The sequence below is a fragment of the Anomaloglossus baeobatrachus genome, chromosome 9 (genome assembly GCF_048569485.1).
Source record: "Anomaloglossus baeobatrachus isolate aAnoBae1 chromosome 9, aAnoBae1.hap1, whole genome shotgun sequence".
In the NCBI taxonomy this organism is placed as follows: domain Eukaryota; kingdom Metazoa; phylum Chordata; class Amphibia; order Anura; family Aromobatidae; genus Anomaloglossus; species Anomaloglossus baeobatrachus.
Genome location: NC_134361.1, coordinates 191,909,929 through 191,926,418, shown reverse-complemented (window position 1 = coordinate 191,926,418; position 16,490 = coordinate 191,909,929). Strand labels below are relative to the sequence as shown.

At 46.3% G+C, this 16,490-nt stretch overlaps 1 protein-coding gene across 2 annotated transcripts in view; it reads right to left on the bottom strand.

Moving 5' to 3' along the window:
- MAPKAP1 (MAPK associated protein 1) overlaps positions 1-16,490 on the bottom strand; it is a 239,854-nt gene that overhangs the window by 206,443 nt on the left and 16,921 nt on the right. For both annotated transcript variants that reach the window (XM_075322833.1, XM_075322834.1), the window contains exon 2: positions 1,966-2,284. In XM_075322833.1, the coding sequence (XP_075178948.1) occupies positions 1,966-2,221 (256 nt within the window). In that variant the 5' untranslated portion in view covers positions 2,222-2,284. The remainder of the gene's footprint in view (positions 1-1,965; positions 2,285-16,490) is intronic.

Genomic DNA, 16,490 nt, shown 5'->3' with positions numbered 1-16,490 from the left:
CAAGCTTAGACGATCAGAGTAACGGCTCCTGCCATCAGACGAGCTCACTGACAGATTCGCTGTGAACTCATTCTGAAACCTTTGTACTCTGATATATAGAGGCTGGAGAAGCCAACAATTCTTAAAAAGTGAAAAACCTACAGAAGACACATTTTTTCATCTTAACGGTAAGGTAATAGGACCCCAACATTTACAGCAAGATGACAGGTGTATCGTTAGCTTAAAAAAAAATAAATAAAATAAATCAAAAACCTCCCAAAGGTGTACATAGTCCTACAAGGAAAAATCCTAGAAACAATAAATGGCCATGGTAGGTAAGAAATGATGCACAACTGCGGCAGATACAAAAGAGATTTACAAATGATACAAAACCTTGTAGTTAAGATCAAGACGTCTCGCCTGAGTACTTATGAATTTTTCAGCCATGTAAATCCTTCTCATCGGCTTTCATGGCATTAAAGGGCTTTTATAATATGTGTTAATTTCTAAGATATCAGATTAAATTATTTTTTAGGCTGAAGATGCTTGAAGACCTATCCTCAGCCGCACACCCGAGATGGCCGGCGGACCTCCCGAGATGGCCGGCGGACCTCCCGAGATGGCCGGCGGACCTCCCGAGATGGCCGGCGGACCTCCCGAGATGGCCGGCGGACCTCCCGAGATGGCCGGCGGACCTCCCGAGATGGCCGGCGGACCTCCCGAGATGGCCGGCGGACCTCCCGAGATGGCCGGCGGACCTCCCGAGATGGCCGGCGGACCTCCCGAGATGGCCGGCGGACCTCCCGAGATGGCCGGCGGACCTCCCGAGATGGCCGGCGGACCTCCCGAGATGGCCGGCGGACCTCCCGAGATGGCCGGCGGACCTCCCGAGATGGCCGGCGGACCTCCCGAGATGGCCGGCGGACCTCCCGAGATGGCCGGCGGACCTCCCGAGATGGCCGGCGGACCTCCCGAGATGGCCGGCGGACCTCCCGAGATGGCCGGCGGACCTCCCGAGATGGCCGGCGGACCTCCCGAGATGGCCGGCGGACCTCCCGAGATGGCCGGCGGACCTCCCGAGATGGCCGGCGGACCTCCCGAGATGGCCGGCGGACCTCCCGAGATGGCCGGCGGACCTCCCGAGATGGCCGGCGGACCTCCCGAGATGGCCGGCGGACCTCCCGAGATGGCCGGCGGACCTCCCGTAATGGCCAGCGGCTCTCCAATTATGGCCAGAGGCTCTTCTGTGACAAAATATAACATAAGTACCGCGGCGGTGCACCAGTGATGGGCGGCGGCACTCCCGTGATGGGCGGTGGCGGCGCTCCCGTGATGGGCAGCGGCGCTCCCGCAACAGAATATCATGCCCATAAACCATTGATGAAATATTGCCAGGATATGCCACCGGTGTCTTAGATGTCTCTTCTATTAACAACGCATGGAACAGAGAATTCTTGAAAATCTACCGCCTGAAAGGCCCAATCACCGGTAGAAAGTTAAAGAGCACATGCAAAGTACAAAAAGGAAAAGGTTTTACACATAATGTTAAAAGGGAATCAGGTCAGCAGGTTTTTGTTATGTAATCCGAGAGCAGCATGATGTAGGGGCTGAGAACCTGATTCCAGCGATGTGTCACTTACTGGGCTGCTTGTTTTCTCTGCTGCAGAGCTCACTGTATAACCCCGCCCATATCACTGATTGGCAGCTTTGTGTGCACTGTGCATAGGAAAAAAGCTGCCAATCAGTGGTGTGGGTGGGTTTACACAGAGAAGCAGGACTAGACATCATGAGCCTCCCAGTCCTGTAGTGATAATCTCCTGCTGATAAAACCCGATTTTATTGAATCAACAGCACACAGCCTAATAAGTGACACATTACTGGAATCAGGGTCAAGCCCCTATATTCTGCTGTTCTAAGATCACATAGCAAAAACCTGATGACAGAGTCCCTTTTACTGTGCGTTTTCATAGATTTGCAGGTTTTTACCTGTGTTTGATCTCCTTCTTATACCGAAGTCCCAGCTCGATGTAATATCCACTGATTGGGAGTATATGTAGCCCTGAGTTTCTCCATTCCCTTGAGGCTGTGATGTGTTCTCTCCAGACACCGAGGATGGGTAAAGCTTCTCCAAGTCTACATCATGGTCTATGAGAACCATCTCACACATGCCCGTGTCATCACTAGTGACGTGTGACTGGCGGATGTGGGCCAAGATAATCAAGGGGTTGTCCAGAAAAGCCATCGTCTCCTCCCGTGGTGCACGGGGCTCTCACCAACGTATCCAGTAATCCATAACCGCTGATTTCTAGAAAACAGAGGAAAAAGGAGGTTCAGATATAATTCAACCTTGATGTGGTCTGAGGTCATAAATAAGCTGAGCAGAGGTCAGCAAAAGCAAAGACCGTCATGCTGAGCTCACTGATGGATCCTCAGTTAACTCCTTTTGCAGCCAGTAATACACAGTACAACACAGAGGCTATAGAAACAGTGCAAGATTTTTAACGAAATCCAATTGTAAAAATAATTGTTTTTTTATACAAAAAAAAAAAAATTATTTAAATACGAAAAAAAATATCTAAAATAGACAACCCCTTTAAAGGCAAAAAAAATCTGAGGGTCGTCCTGGTGTGAACATATCCACATATCCACAAGAGAGGGGGAGAGAGAGAAAGAGAGAGGGGGAGAGAGAGAGAAAGAGAGGGGGAGAGAGAGAGAAAGAGAGGGGGAGAGAGAGAGAGAAAGAGAGGGGGAGAGAGAGAGAGAAAGAGAGGGGGAGAGAGAGAGAGAAAGAGAGGGGGAGAGAGAGAGAGAAAGAGAGGGGGAGAGAGAGAGAGAAAGAGAGGGGGAGAGAGAGAGAGAGAAAGAGAGGGGGAGAGAGAGAGAGAAAGAGAGGGGGAGAGAGAGAGAGAAAGAGAGGGGCAGAGAGAGAGAAAGAGAGGGGCAGAGAGAGAGAAAGAGAGGGGGAGAGAGAGAGAAAGAGAGGGGGAGAGAGAGAGAGAAAGAGGGGGAGAGAGAGAGAAAGAGGGGGGGAGAGAGAAAGAGGGGGGGAGAGAGAGAGAAAGAGGGGGGGAGAGAGAGAGAAAGAGAGGGGGAGAGAGAGAGAAAGAGAGGGGGAGAGAGAGAGAAAGAGAGGGGGAGAGAGAGAGAAAGAGAGGGGGAGAGAGAGAGAAAGAGAGGGGGAGAGAGAGAGAAAGAGAGGGGGAGAGAGAGAGAAAGAGAGGGGGAGAGAGAGAGAAAGAGAGGGGCAGAGAGAGAGAGAAAGAGGGGGAGAGAGAAAGAGGGGGGGAGAGAGAGAAAGAGAGGGGGAGAGAGAGAGAAAGAGAGGGGGAGAGAGAGAGAAAGAGAGGGGGAGAGAGAGAGAAAGAGAGGGGGAGAGAGAGAGAAAGAGAGGGGGAGAGAGAGAGAAAGAGAGGGGGAGAGAGAGAGAAAGAGAGGGGGAGAGAGAGAGAAAGAGAGGGGGAGAGAGAGAGAAAGAGAGGGGCAGAGAGAGAGAGAAAGAGAGGGGGAGAGAGAGAAAGAGGGGGGGAGAGAGAAAGAGGGGGGGAGAGAGAAAGAGGGGGGGAGAGAGAAAGAGGGGGGGAGAGAGAAAGAGGGGGGGAGAGAGAAAGAGGGGGGGAGAGAGAAAGAGGGGGGAGAGAGAAAGAGGGGGGGGAAAGAAAGAGGGGGGGGAAAGAAAGAGGGGGGAGAGAGAAAGAGGGGGGGAGAGAGAAAGAGGGGGGGGAGAGAGAAAGAGGGGGGGAGAGAGAAAGAGGGGGGGAGAGAGAAAGAGGGGAGGAGAGAGAAAGAGGGGAGGAGAGAGAAAGAGGGGGGGAGAGAGAGAGAGAAAGAGGAGGGCAGAGAGAGAGAGAAAGAGGGGGGGGGAGAGAGAAAGAGAGGGGGAGAGAGAGAGAAAGAGAGGGGGAGAGAGAGAGAAAGAGAGGGGGAGAGAGAGAGAAAGAGAGGGGGAGATAGAGAAAGAGGGGGAGAGAGAGAAAGAGAGGGGGAGAGAGAGAGAGAAAGAGAGGGGGAGAGAGAGAGAGAAAGAGAGGGGGAGAGAGAAAGAGGGGGGGAGAGAGAAAGAGGGGGGGAGAGAGAAAGAGGGGGGGAGAGAGAAAGAGGGGGGGAGAGAGAAAGAGGGGGGGAGAGAGAAAGAGGGGGGGAGAGAGAAAGAGGGGGGGAGAGAGAAAGAGGGGGGGAGAGAGAAAGAGGGGGGGGAGAGAGAAAGAGGGGGGGAGAGAGAAAGAGGGGGGGGAGAGAGAAAGAGGGGGGGAGAGAGAAAGAGGGGGGGAGAGAGAAAGAGGGGGGGAGAGAGAAAGAGGGGGGGAGAGAGAAAGAGGGGGGGAGAGAGAAAGAGGGGGGGAGAGAGAAAGAGGGGGGGAGAGAGAAAGAGGGGGGGAGAGAGAAAGAGGGGGGGAGAGAGAAAGAGGGGGGGAGAGAGAAAGAGGGGGGGGAGAGAGAAAGAGGGGGGAGAGAAAGAGGGGGGGGAGAGAAAGAGGGGGGGGAGAGAGAAAGAGGGGGGGAGAGAGAAAGAGAGGGGGAGAGAGAAAGAGAGGGGGAGAGAGAAAGAGAGGGGGAGAGAGAAAGAGAGGGGGAGAGTGAGAAGAGAGGGGGAGAGAGAGAGAAAGAGGGGGAGAGAGAGAGAAGAGAGGGGGAGAGAGAGAGAAAGAGGGGGAGAGAGAGAGAAAGAGGGGGAGGAGAGAGAAAGAGAGGGGGAGAGAGAGAGAGAAAGAGAGGGGGAGAGAGAGAGAGAAAGAGAGGGGGAGAGAGAGAAAGAGGGGGGGAGAGAGAGAAAGAGGGGGGGAGAGAGAAAGAGGGGGGGAGAGAGAAAGAGGGGGGGGAGAGAGAAAGAGGGGGGGAGAGAGAAAGAGGGGGGGAGAGAGAAAGAGGGGGGGAGAGAGAAAGAGGGGGGGGAGAGAGAAAGAGGGGGGGAGAGAGAAAGAGGGGGGGAGAGAGAAGAGGGGGGGAGTGAGAAAGAGGGGGGGAGAGAGAAAGAGGGGGGGAGAGAGAAAGAGGGGAGGAGAGAGAAAGAGGGGAGGAGAGAGAAAGAGGGGGGCAGAGAGAGAGAGAAAGAGGGGGGGAGAGAGAAAGAGGGGGGGAGAGAGAAAGAGAGGGGGAGAGAGAGAGAAAGAGAGGGGGAGAGAGAGAGAAAGAGAGGGGGAGAGAGAGAGAAAGAGAGGGGGAGAGAGAGAAAGAGAGGGGGAGAGAGAGAAAGAGAGGGGGAGAGAGAGAGAAAGAGAGGGGGAGAGAGAGAGAAAGAGAGGGGGAGAGAGAGAAAGAGAGGGGGAGAGAGAGAAAGAGAGGGGGAGAGAGAGAAAGAGAGGGGGAGAGAGAGAAAGAGAGGGGGAGAGAGAGAAAGAGAGAGGGAGAGAGAGAAGAGAGGGGGAGAGAGAGAAAGAGAGGGGGAGAGAGAGAAAGAGAGGGGGAGAGAGAGAAAGAGAGGGGGAGAGAGAGAAGAGAGGGGGAGAGAGAGAAAGAGAGGGGGAGAGAGAGAAAGAGAGGGGGAGAGAGAGAGAAAGAGAGGGGGAGAGAGAAAGAGGGGGAGAGGGGGAGAGAGAAAGAGAGGGGGAGAGAGAAAGAGAGGGGGAGAGAGAAAGAGGGAGAGGGAGAGGGAGGGGGTGGGGGAGGGGGTGGGAGTGGGAGAGGGTGAGGGAGAGGGAGAGGGAGAGGGAGAGGGTGGGAGAGGGAGAGGGGAGAGGGAGAGGGAGAGGGAGAGGGAGAGGGAGAGGGAGAGAGAGAGAAGAGATGGAGAGAGAGAGAGAGAGAGAGAGAGAGAAGAGATGGAGAGAGAGAGAGAGAGAGAGAGAGAGAGAAGAGATGGAGAGGGCGTAAGGGAGATTCCGTCATTTGCCGGATTATGATGGATCCTGCGCCCACAGGCTTTCATTCCACCAAATGAAGAGATAAACTGTGGAAACAGAAGCGCAATAGGGTCTTACCCCGGTAGACAAGGGGAAATTACTCACCTATAGGGGTTGTGAAAGTCACAACTCCTATAACAGCATGTACGTTACTCCGAGCCACGGCAACGGTCCCCAAAAATGGCAGATAACAGAGAGTAGTAGAATAGGATGTGCACCCTATTCTATTCCACCAAATGACGGATGGCAACGGATCTGTCTGTCCATTTTTTCAACGTACACAAAAAAACGTTACTGTGGACGTCGTCCGAAGGACACAAATTTTTCGACAGATCTGTCGAACGATGGATGAAAAGTGAGGCCATCCGTCGCTAATACAAGTCAATGAGAAAAAAATGGATCCAGAGCTGGATCCGTTTTTTTCAAAATTTGGACGGATTGTGACTGATGGCAAAAAACGGATGTTTGAAAGGGACCTAACACATGGTGGAGGTGGTGGGTTCCAATGGTATTGGGTCACTAATGTTTAATGATGATGTGACTGAAGACAGAAGCAGCCGGATGAATCCTGAAGTGTACAGTGCAAAACTTTCTGCTCAGATTCAACCAAACGCAGCAAGGTTGATTGGATGGCGCTTCACAAAATAGGTGGACGATGACCAAAAAAATCATCCTGCGAAAGCAAAGAAATGGAATATTCTGCACTGGCCGAGTCATCCCCAGATCTCAGCCCCATCGAGCTGCATTTCTCATGCTTAAAACAAAACGTAAGAAGAAAGACCCCCAAACAAGAAACAACAGAAGTCATCTGCAGCAAATGCCCCGCAAAGCATCACAAAGGAGGAAACCAGGTGACGTCCCTGGCTTCCAGATTACAGGCAGTCATTGCCTGCAAAGGATTCTCTACAAACGATGGTAAAGTTACTTTGCCCAATTACTTTTGAGCCCCTGAAAGGAGGAGGCTTTGTAGAAATACGGTTTGCAACTCCTAAACGTTTCGTAGGATATTTTCAACTTCAATTGCATCCAATCCAAAATCGTGGCCTGCAGAGCTGAAATCATGAAGATTCAGTCACTGTCCAAATATTTTTGGACCTAAATGCGTTCGGTAACCTGTGACACATGGACGTGTAATTAAGAAATCTTCGGTCCCAGTTCCCTTATTCTGTAAATCAGTGATGGAGTAGATACAGTTGTGCTAAAAAGTTTACACACCCTGGCAGATTTTTTGCTTTCTTGGCCTTTTTTTTTTTTTTTCAGAGAATATGAATAACACACAATCGTGTTTTTCCCACTCATGGTTAGGGGTCGGGTGAAGCCATTTATTGTCAAACTCCTGTGTTTTCTCTTTTTAAATCATAATGAAAACCAAAAACATCCAAATGACCCTGTGCAAAAGTTCACATACCCTGGTGATTTGGGCCTGATAACATGCAGAGAAGTTGATACAAATGGGTTTGAATGGCTAATAAAGGTAACATGCTCACTAGTGACCTGTTTGCTTGTAATCAGTGTGTGTGCATACAAGAAGAATGGGCAGCTTTACCATCTGACCAAAAAGAATTGGCAGCTTTATCATCTGACCAAGAAGAATGGGCAGCTTTATCATCTGACCAAGAAGAATGGGCAGCTTTATCATCTGACCAAGAAGAATGGGCAGCTTTATCATCTGACCAAGAAGAATGGGCAGCTTTATCATCTGACCAAGAAGAATGGGCAGCTTTATCATCTGACCAAGAAGAATGGGCAGCTTTATCATCTGACCAAGAAGAATGGGCAGCTTTATCATCTGACCAAGAAGAATGGGCAGCTTTATCATCTGACCAAGAAGAATGGGCAGCTTTATCATCTGACCAAGAAGAATGGGCAGCTTTATCATCTGACCAAGAAGAATGGGCAGCTTTACCATCTGACCAAGAAGAATGGGCAGCTTTACCATCTGACCAAGAAGAATGGGCAGCTTTATCATCTGACCAAGAAGAATGGGCAGCTTTATCATCTGACCAAGAAGAATGGGCAGCTTTATCATCTGACCAAGAAGAATGGGCAGCTTTACCATCTGACTAAGAAGAATGGGCAGCTTTATCATCTGACCAAGAAGAATGGGCAGCTTTATCATCTGACCAAGAAGAATGGGCAGCTTTACCATCTGACTAAGAAGAATGGGCAGCTTTATCATCTGACCAAGAAGAATGGGCAGCTTTACCATCTGAGAAAATAAAGAGCCTCATCCACAACTACAACAAGAGACTTTAAGCTGTCATTGATGTTAGAGGGGGCAATAGGCGGTATTATGAACTGGGGTGTATGAACTTTTGATCAGGGTCATTTGGATGTTTTTGGTTGTCATTATGATTTAAAAAGTGAAAACACAGTAGATTGAATAAATATGGTTTCACCTGACCACTAACCATGAGGGAAAAAAAAAAAAAAAAAAAAAAAAGATTGTGTTCTCATTCATATTCTCTGAAAAAAAGGCCAAGAAAGTAAAAAATCTGCCGGGGTGTGTAAACGTTTGAGAAAAATTGTATTTCACCAATGTCATCTCACTTTTTAGCCATGTCTGGATCATTTTGACAGGTGACCGATATATAAAAGGCTGGTATGAATCCTAATAAATTTCGTTTATCGCCGACATTCAATCAGATTGAAAAGAAAAAGTTCCGTGGTCCTCCTTTATACACGCGCCGTCTCATTCACTCACGATCCACTCCACCTTGTATCTTCTTTCCCATGGCTCAAGTTAGTGCGAACGTATGATAGACACACAAATCCTAAATTAAAGTAGACAAACGCGCCCAGCTTGCATGCCGCCTTCTATCAATACGGCAAAATGCTAATTTCCTAATTAACAACCTAATTAGGTAATTATGGCGTTGCAGAAGGATGCCGCAATGAAATATGACAACATGGTCACCTCTTTATATGGCACCTGTGGGGCCTTTTCAGCTGTTACCCGCAAAGCCTGCGGTATCAATCCGAGAGCAGATGTCAAAAAGACCTTGGCATTTCTCAGCCTGGTGGATGACTGAGTGCTTGAGACAGGAATGGATTAACTCTTTCGGAACAAGAGAAAAGGTAAAAGACGAAATGTGAATGCCTAGGCAGAACAGATGTGTGATGGAGGAGATCTAGCCGCCTCCATCCGGATCTTTATACATATCATGCTCTTTGAAAAAAAATTTCTCCAAAATTTAAAATTTAAAAAAAAAAAAAATTAAATTTAAAAAAATTAATTTAAATTTAATTTTATTTTTACAAATACTATTTTTTTTTTACTTAAAATAATTAAAAAAAAAAAAAATAAACATTTTAGGAAAAGGTTTGTGTCCACATAGAAAAGTGAAACTAAAGGCCACAAAATTTTCAATATGTAGATCACCCTATTTACTTCTCAAATAGACCCAAGGATTGAGCTACAGGTCACAAAACTTCAGAGTCCGCTAAACTGGGACCCGGATAGAGCCCAAGAGTGATGGGCTATCCCAAAAGGAAGAGAGTAACGCTTGTGGCTGGTATAGGGGCAGCGAGCGGCGTCAGTGGACCCACTGAACCACAGGGGGGACCTGGGTTTACCCTTTAGACAGAGGGGCTTAACTAAGCACCTACCGCAAAGCGGACACCAGGTGTCACTTCCAGGGCAGTGACTGGGACTGTGGCAGCCAACCTACAGGGCAGGTGACAGACTCAGGTATGGGCAGGTATAGGTGATGAACACAGGGATGATGGGACAGAAGCATGGGAACCTGACAACTAGCTAGGAGACTGAATAACTAAAGTCGTTGTGCAGGCACCTTCCCTAATGGGAGGGTGCCTTAAATACATAGTGTATCTCTTCAAGGCTAAGGCTTGTTTTACACATCAGTGATTCTGGAACGTATGAGCTAGTTTTTTCACATACCAGAATCATTGACAGACGCAGACCCATTACAATCAATGGGTCTGCGAACACATCAGTGATTTTTCATTGACCGTGTCTCTGTGCAGCGTACACGCGTGTCCGTAATTGCCGCATGGAGACATGTCCAATTTCACTGATGTCCCATGGACCACACTATGGTGTGATCCGTGAAACACGTACCAGAAAAAAAACTTACATATAAAATAAAAAACAAACATTTTCAACTCACCTTTCCAGTGACGCTGTGTGCAGCCTGTGCTCTCTGCAGCTTCCTGCCCGACTAATGCATATTCATGAATGCAGACAGAGCCGACCCGGAAGTAGCTGCAGAGAGTTGTGGGCGGATGCTGCAGAGCCGAGAAGTTCAGCACCATGGAGAGCAGGAACAGTGACAGGTGAGTAATGTCCATGTGCAATCACGGAGTACGGATCACGTATCACGGATTTCACATGGACAACCACCGTGTGCCGTGAATCATTTTTTACACGTCAGTAAAGAACGTCTGTGTTCTTTACTGACGTGTGAAACAGGCCTAAGAGGCATTTCCTGGAAATAGCGCTGGCCTTTTAAGAGGAGGGCTGATGCACACGCATACTAGACACATTCCCGGGGAGCCTGCGCTTCGTGCACAGCACACAGGGGGAGAGGGGGTCAGAAGAGCAAATGGGCAGCCGCAGAAATATGGGGGAGGACGCTGGCGCTACAGAGAATGCTTGGTTAGAAGTGGTCAGTTCTTGGTATTATTTTATTCCCATTATTCCCCTGAGTAAGCTGGTTTTTATTTATTTTCTTTAAATCCGCCATATGGTTCCAGAGATACAGGCTTTTTTTAATGTAGCGCTAATTTTTGGGCGCATCTGCATAAATTACTCTGAGACACACCCAATTGTAAAGACCATAAAAAGGAGTCTGAAATAATAAAGATCGATATTTCTGGAACCGTTTGGCAAATTTAAATAAAAAAAAACAAAACAAAAACAAGAATACACAGGTGAGCGGCAGGAGCAACAATCAGTCACTTATGACTGAGTGTCAGAACCATTTTAATATTACTGACCTTTATTTAGGCTAGGTCATCAATATCAGATCGGTGGGAGTCCAACTCATGGCACTGCCACAAATCAGCTGATTAAAGGGGCCACAAAGCAGCAGAAGTGCTTTGTGCTGGGGCACAGGTTCTTGTACAGACTAGGGGTCCCAGCTGTGCAGTCCCTAAAGATTCCTGCGCAGACTGAAAGAACCCTAACCGGATAACTCAGATGACCACTCAGACTTTAGCACCATAAGTGGCCTTCGAGGGCTCCACGTACCCCCTTAACGAACCAGGAGAAGGTGAAGAGAGAAATTAGATAAACCAAAAATAAGTAAACCACGAGAAACACAAAACCAACAGGTTGTTGGAAGCCTGGCGAGGTTGTAAATATTCACACCCACCGGGTGATAGGGCAGACCACATTACAGAATAGGAAACACTTGTTGGCAGAAAGAATACAAAACGTGTAAAAAAAACAGACAAATAATTCAGGACCCGGACAGCAACCGAACCCAACTGTGGTCCAGTGGAGAGGGGAAACGGACCACAAAAACAAGAAGCGGTCGGATCAAATTCGAGGCATGACAGCTTGTCAATGGCAATTTTTTTCCAAACTTCCACCATACACATATACAGTACAGTTATGGCCAAACGTATTGGCTTCCTTTAAATTGTTCCAGAAAATGAAGTATTGCTCCCAGAAAATGATTGCAATTTTGTTATACACATTTATTTCCTTTGTGTGCATTGAAACAACACAAAAAACACTCGGGTGGGGGGGTGGGGGAAGGCTAAATTGGACATAACTTCACCCAAAACTAAAAAATTGGGCCAGACAAAATTGTGGGTAAACAACTTTGTGTGATGCTCGTTCAAAATCCCCTGTGACAAAGTAACAGGTGTGGGCAATATGGAAATCACACCTGAAATCAGATAAAAAGGGGAGAAGTTGGCTCAATCTTTGCATTGTGTGTGTGCGTGCCACGCTAAACATGGAGAAAAGAAGAGGGCTGCCCGAGGACTTGAGAACCAAAATTGTTGAAAAATATCAACAATCTCAAGGATACAATTCTGTTCCCAGAGATTGTGATGTTTCTGTGTCCACAGTGCGCAACATAAATCACAAAGTTTACAACCAATGGCATTGTAGCTAATCACCCTGGATGTGGAAGGCATAAAAAAAAATTGATGAAAGGTTGCAATGCTGGATAGTCCAAATGGTGGAAAGGCAGCCATAATCAAGTTCCAAAGATGTACAAGTTGTCCTGCAGGCTGAGGGTGCATTAGTGTCAGTGCAAACTATCTGTCCACATTTGAATGCAATGAAACACCATGGAGGAGACCTAGGAGGACCCCACTGCTGACACACATACATTAAAAGAAAACTAGACTTCAGTTTACCAAAATGTACTTGAGTAAGCCAAAATCCTTCTGAGAAAGAGTTTTATAGACAGAGGAGACCATATTTGAATGAAAAGAAACCCTGAACAGGAGACTCAGGAGGACCGCACTGCTGACACAAACATAAAAAGCTAGACTGCAGTTTCCCAAAATGTACATGAGTAACCAAAATCCTTCTGGGAAAATGTTTTGTAGACAGATGAGAACAAGATGGAGCTTTTTTGGTAAAACACATCATTCTACTATTTACCGAAAACAGATGAGGCCTACAAAAAAAAAAAACAAAAAACGGTACCTACAGTCAAATATGGTGGAGGCTCAAAGATGTTTTGGGGTTGCTTTGCTGCCCCTGGCACTGGGTGCTTTGACTGTCTGCAAGACATCATAGAATCTGAAGATTAGCAGAGGATTTTGGGTGGCAATGTAGTACCCAGTGTCAGAAAAATGGGTTTACGTCCTAGGTTTTCCAGCAGGACAATGACCCCAAACATACTTCAAAAAGCCCCCAGAAATGGATGGAAACAAAGTCCTGGAGAGATCTGAAGTGTCAGCAATGAGTCCGGATCTAAATCCCATTGAAGACTTGTGGAGAGATCTTAAAATTGCTGTTGGAAGAAGAGAAGACGCCTTCAAATATGAGAGACCTGGAGCCGTTTATAAAGAAGAGTCCAAAATTCTAGGTGAGAGGAGTAAGAAGCTTGTTGCTGGTTATAGGAAGCGATTGATTGCAGTTATTTATTCCAAAGGGTGCGCAACCAAATGTTAACTTGAGGGTGTCAAATTTTGTCTGGCCTAATTTGGGGGTTGTGTGTGAAATTATGTCCAATTTGCCTTTTTCGGGGGGGGGGGGGGGGGGTTGTGTTGTTTCAAAACACACAAAAGGTAATAAACATGCGTATAACAAAACGTGATTATTTGCAATAATTTTCTGGGGGAAATACTGCACTTTACGGAATAAATTTAAGAGTGCCAACACTTTTGACCATGACTATTTGGCTTGTTTAAACTGGCATGTGATCCCTATGTGGACACCTCTGGTACAGGCCTATGTTCCATGAGAGCAAAAGGACCGGACATGCTGAATTTCAACATGCCCAATCAATTTATCTCTCAGTATCTGCCCTTGAGGGAACATCTCTTATATACAGTGGGTACGAAAAGTATTCAGACCCTTCTAAATTTTTCACTCTTTGTTTCATTGCAGCCATTTGGTAAATTCAAAAAAAGTTCATTTTTTTCCCATTAATGTACACTCTGCTCCCCATCCCCCATCTTAGCAGAAATGTAGAAATTTTTGCAAATTTATTAAACAAGAAAAACTGAAATATCACATGGTCATAAGTATTCAGACCCTTTGCTCAGACATTCATATTTAGTCACATGCTGTCCATTTCCTTGTGATCCTCCTTGAGATGGTTCTACTCCTTCATTGGAGTCCAGCTGTGTTTAAACTGATAGGACTTGATTTGGAAAGGTGCACACCTGTCTATATAAGACCTCACAGCTCACACTGCATGTCACACCAAATGACAATCATGAGGTCAAAGGAACTGCCCAAGAAGCTCAGAGACAGAATTGTGGCAATGCACAGATCTGGCCAAGGTTACTAAGAATTTCTGCAGTACTCAAGGTTCCTAAGAGCACAGTGTCCTCCATAATCTTTAAATGGAAGAAGTTTGGGACCACCAGAATCTTCCTAGACCTGGCCATCAAGCCAAACTGAGGAATCGTGGGAGAAGAGCCTTGGTGAAAGAGCTAAAGAACCCCAAGATCACTGTGGCTGAGCTCCATAGATGCAGTAGAGAGATGGGAGAAGGTTCCACGAAGTCAACTATCACTGCAGCCTCCACCAAATGGCCTTTATGGCAAAGTGGCCTGATGGAAGCCTCTCCTCAGTGCAAGACATATGAAAGCCGCATAGAGTTTGCAAAAAAAACACATGAAACACTCCCAGACTATGAGAAATAAGATTCTCTGGTCTGATGAGCCGAAGATAGAACTTTTTGGTGATAATTCTAAGCGGTATGTGTGGAGAAAACCAGGCACTGCTCATCACGTGCCCAATACAATCCCAACAGTGAAACATGGTGGTGGCAGCATCATGCTATGAAGGTGTATTTCAGCTGCAGGGACAGGACGACTGGTTGCAATTAAAGGAAAGATGAATGCGGCCAAGTACAGTGATACAACCCCTGGCAAAAATTCTGGACTCCCCGGGCTCTGAGGATGTTCATTCAGTGGTTTACTTTTGTTTAAAAAAAGCAGATCACAGACGGCACAACACTAAAGTCATTTCAAATGGCAATTTTCTGGCTTTAAGAAACACTAAAAAAATAAAAAAAAATCATTAAAACATAATGTGCTGCCAGTAACGGTTACTTTTAAACACCAAACGGGGAAAAATTATGGAATCACTCAATAATGAGGAAAAAGTATTAAATCATGAAAAAACAAACAACAGAAGACTCTAATACATCACTAGTATTTTGTTTCACCACCTCTGGCTTTTATAACAGCTTGCAGTCTCTGAGGCATGGACTTAATGAGTGACAAACAGTCTCTTCATCAATCTGGCTCCAACTTTCTCTGATTGCTGTTGCCAGATCAGCTTTGCAGGTTGGAGCCTTGTCATGGATCATTTTCTTCAACTTCCACCAAAGATTTTCACTTGGATTGAGATCTGAACTATTTGCAGGCCATGACATTGACCTTATGTGTCTTCTTTCAAAGAATGTTTTCACAGTTTTTGCTGTATGGCAGGATGCATTATCACCTTCATAAATGATTTCATCATCCCCAAATATCCTATCAATTGATGAGATAAGAAGAGTGTCCAAAATTTTAATGTAAACTTGGGCATTTATTGAAGATGCAATGACAGCCATCTCCCCAGTGCCTTTACCTGACATGCAGCCCCATATCATCAATGACTGTGGAAATTTACATGTTCTCTTCAAGCAGTCATCTTTTTATTGTTTAGCTTTTCTGTATGTAAATCCCATTTCCTTTAGGCGGTTTCTTACAGTTCAGTCACAAACATTGACTCCAGTTTCCTCCCATTTGTTCCTCATTGGTTTTGTCGTGCATTTTCTGTTTTGGAGACATATTGCTTTAAGCTTCTAGTCTTGACGCTTTGAGGTCTTCCTTGGTCTACCAGTATGTTTACCTTTAACGACCTTCCCATGTTGTTTGTATTTGGTCCAGATTTTAGACAGCTGACTGAACAACCAACATCTTTTGCAACATTGCGTGATGATTTGCCCTCTTTTAAGAATTTGATAATCCTCTCCTTTGTTTCAATTGGCATCTCTCGTGTTGGAGCCATGATTCATGTCAGTCCACTTGGTGCAACAGCTCTCCAAGGTGTGATCACTCCTTTTTAGATGCAGATTAACGAGCAGATCTTATTTCATGCAGGTGTTAGTTTTGGAAATGAAAATTTACAGGGTGATTCCATAATTTTTTTTTCATAATTTAGTTATTCCATAATTTTTCCCTTTGTTTGGTTTAGAAAAGTAACAGTTACCGGCTGCACATTATGTTTTCATGATTTTTTTTAGTGTTTCTTAAAGCCATAAAGTTGCCATTTGAAATTACTTTAGTTTTGTGCCATGTCTTTGATCTGCTTTTTTTAAAACAAAAGTAAACAACTTCATGAACATCCTCAGAGCCAGGCGAGTCCAGAATTTTTGCCAGGGGTTGTATCTTGGAAGAAAACCTCTTCCAGAATTCTCTGGACCTCAGACTTGGCCGAAGGTTCACCTTCCAACAAAACAATGACCCTAAGCACACAGCTAAAATAACAAAGGAGTGGCTTCAGAACAACTCTGTGACCATTCTTGACCGGTACAGCCGGAGCCCTGACCTAAACCCAATTGAGCATCTCTGGAGAGACCTGAAAATGTCTGTCCATCAACGGTCACCATCCAACCTGACGGAACTGCAGAGGATCCCCAAATCCAGGTGTGAAGAACTTGTTCCAGCATTCCCAGGAAGACTCATGGCTGTACTAGCTCAAAAGGTGCTTCAGAACATTCTTGACCGGCCCAGCCAGAGCCCTGACCTAAACCCAATTGAGCATCTCTAGAGAAACCTGAAAAAAGCTGTCCACCAACATTCACCATCCAACCTGACGGAACTGGAGAGGATCTGCAAAGAAGAATGGCAGAGGATCCCAAAATCCAGGTGTTAAAAACATGTTGCATCATTCCCAAGAAGACTCATGGCTCTACTAGCTCAAAAGGTGCTTCGACTCAATACTGAGCAAACGGTTTGAATACTTATGATCATGTGATATTTCAGGTTTTCTTTTTTAATAAATTTGCAAACATTTTTACA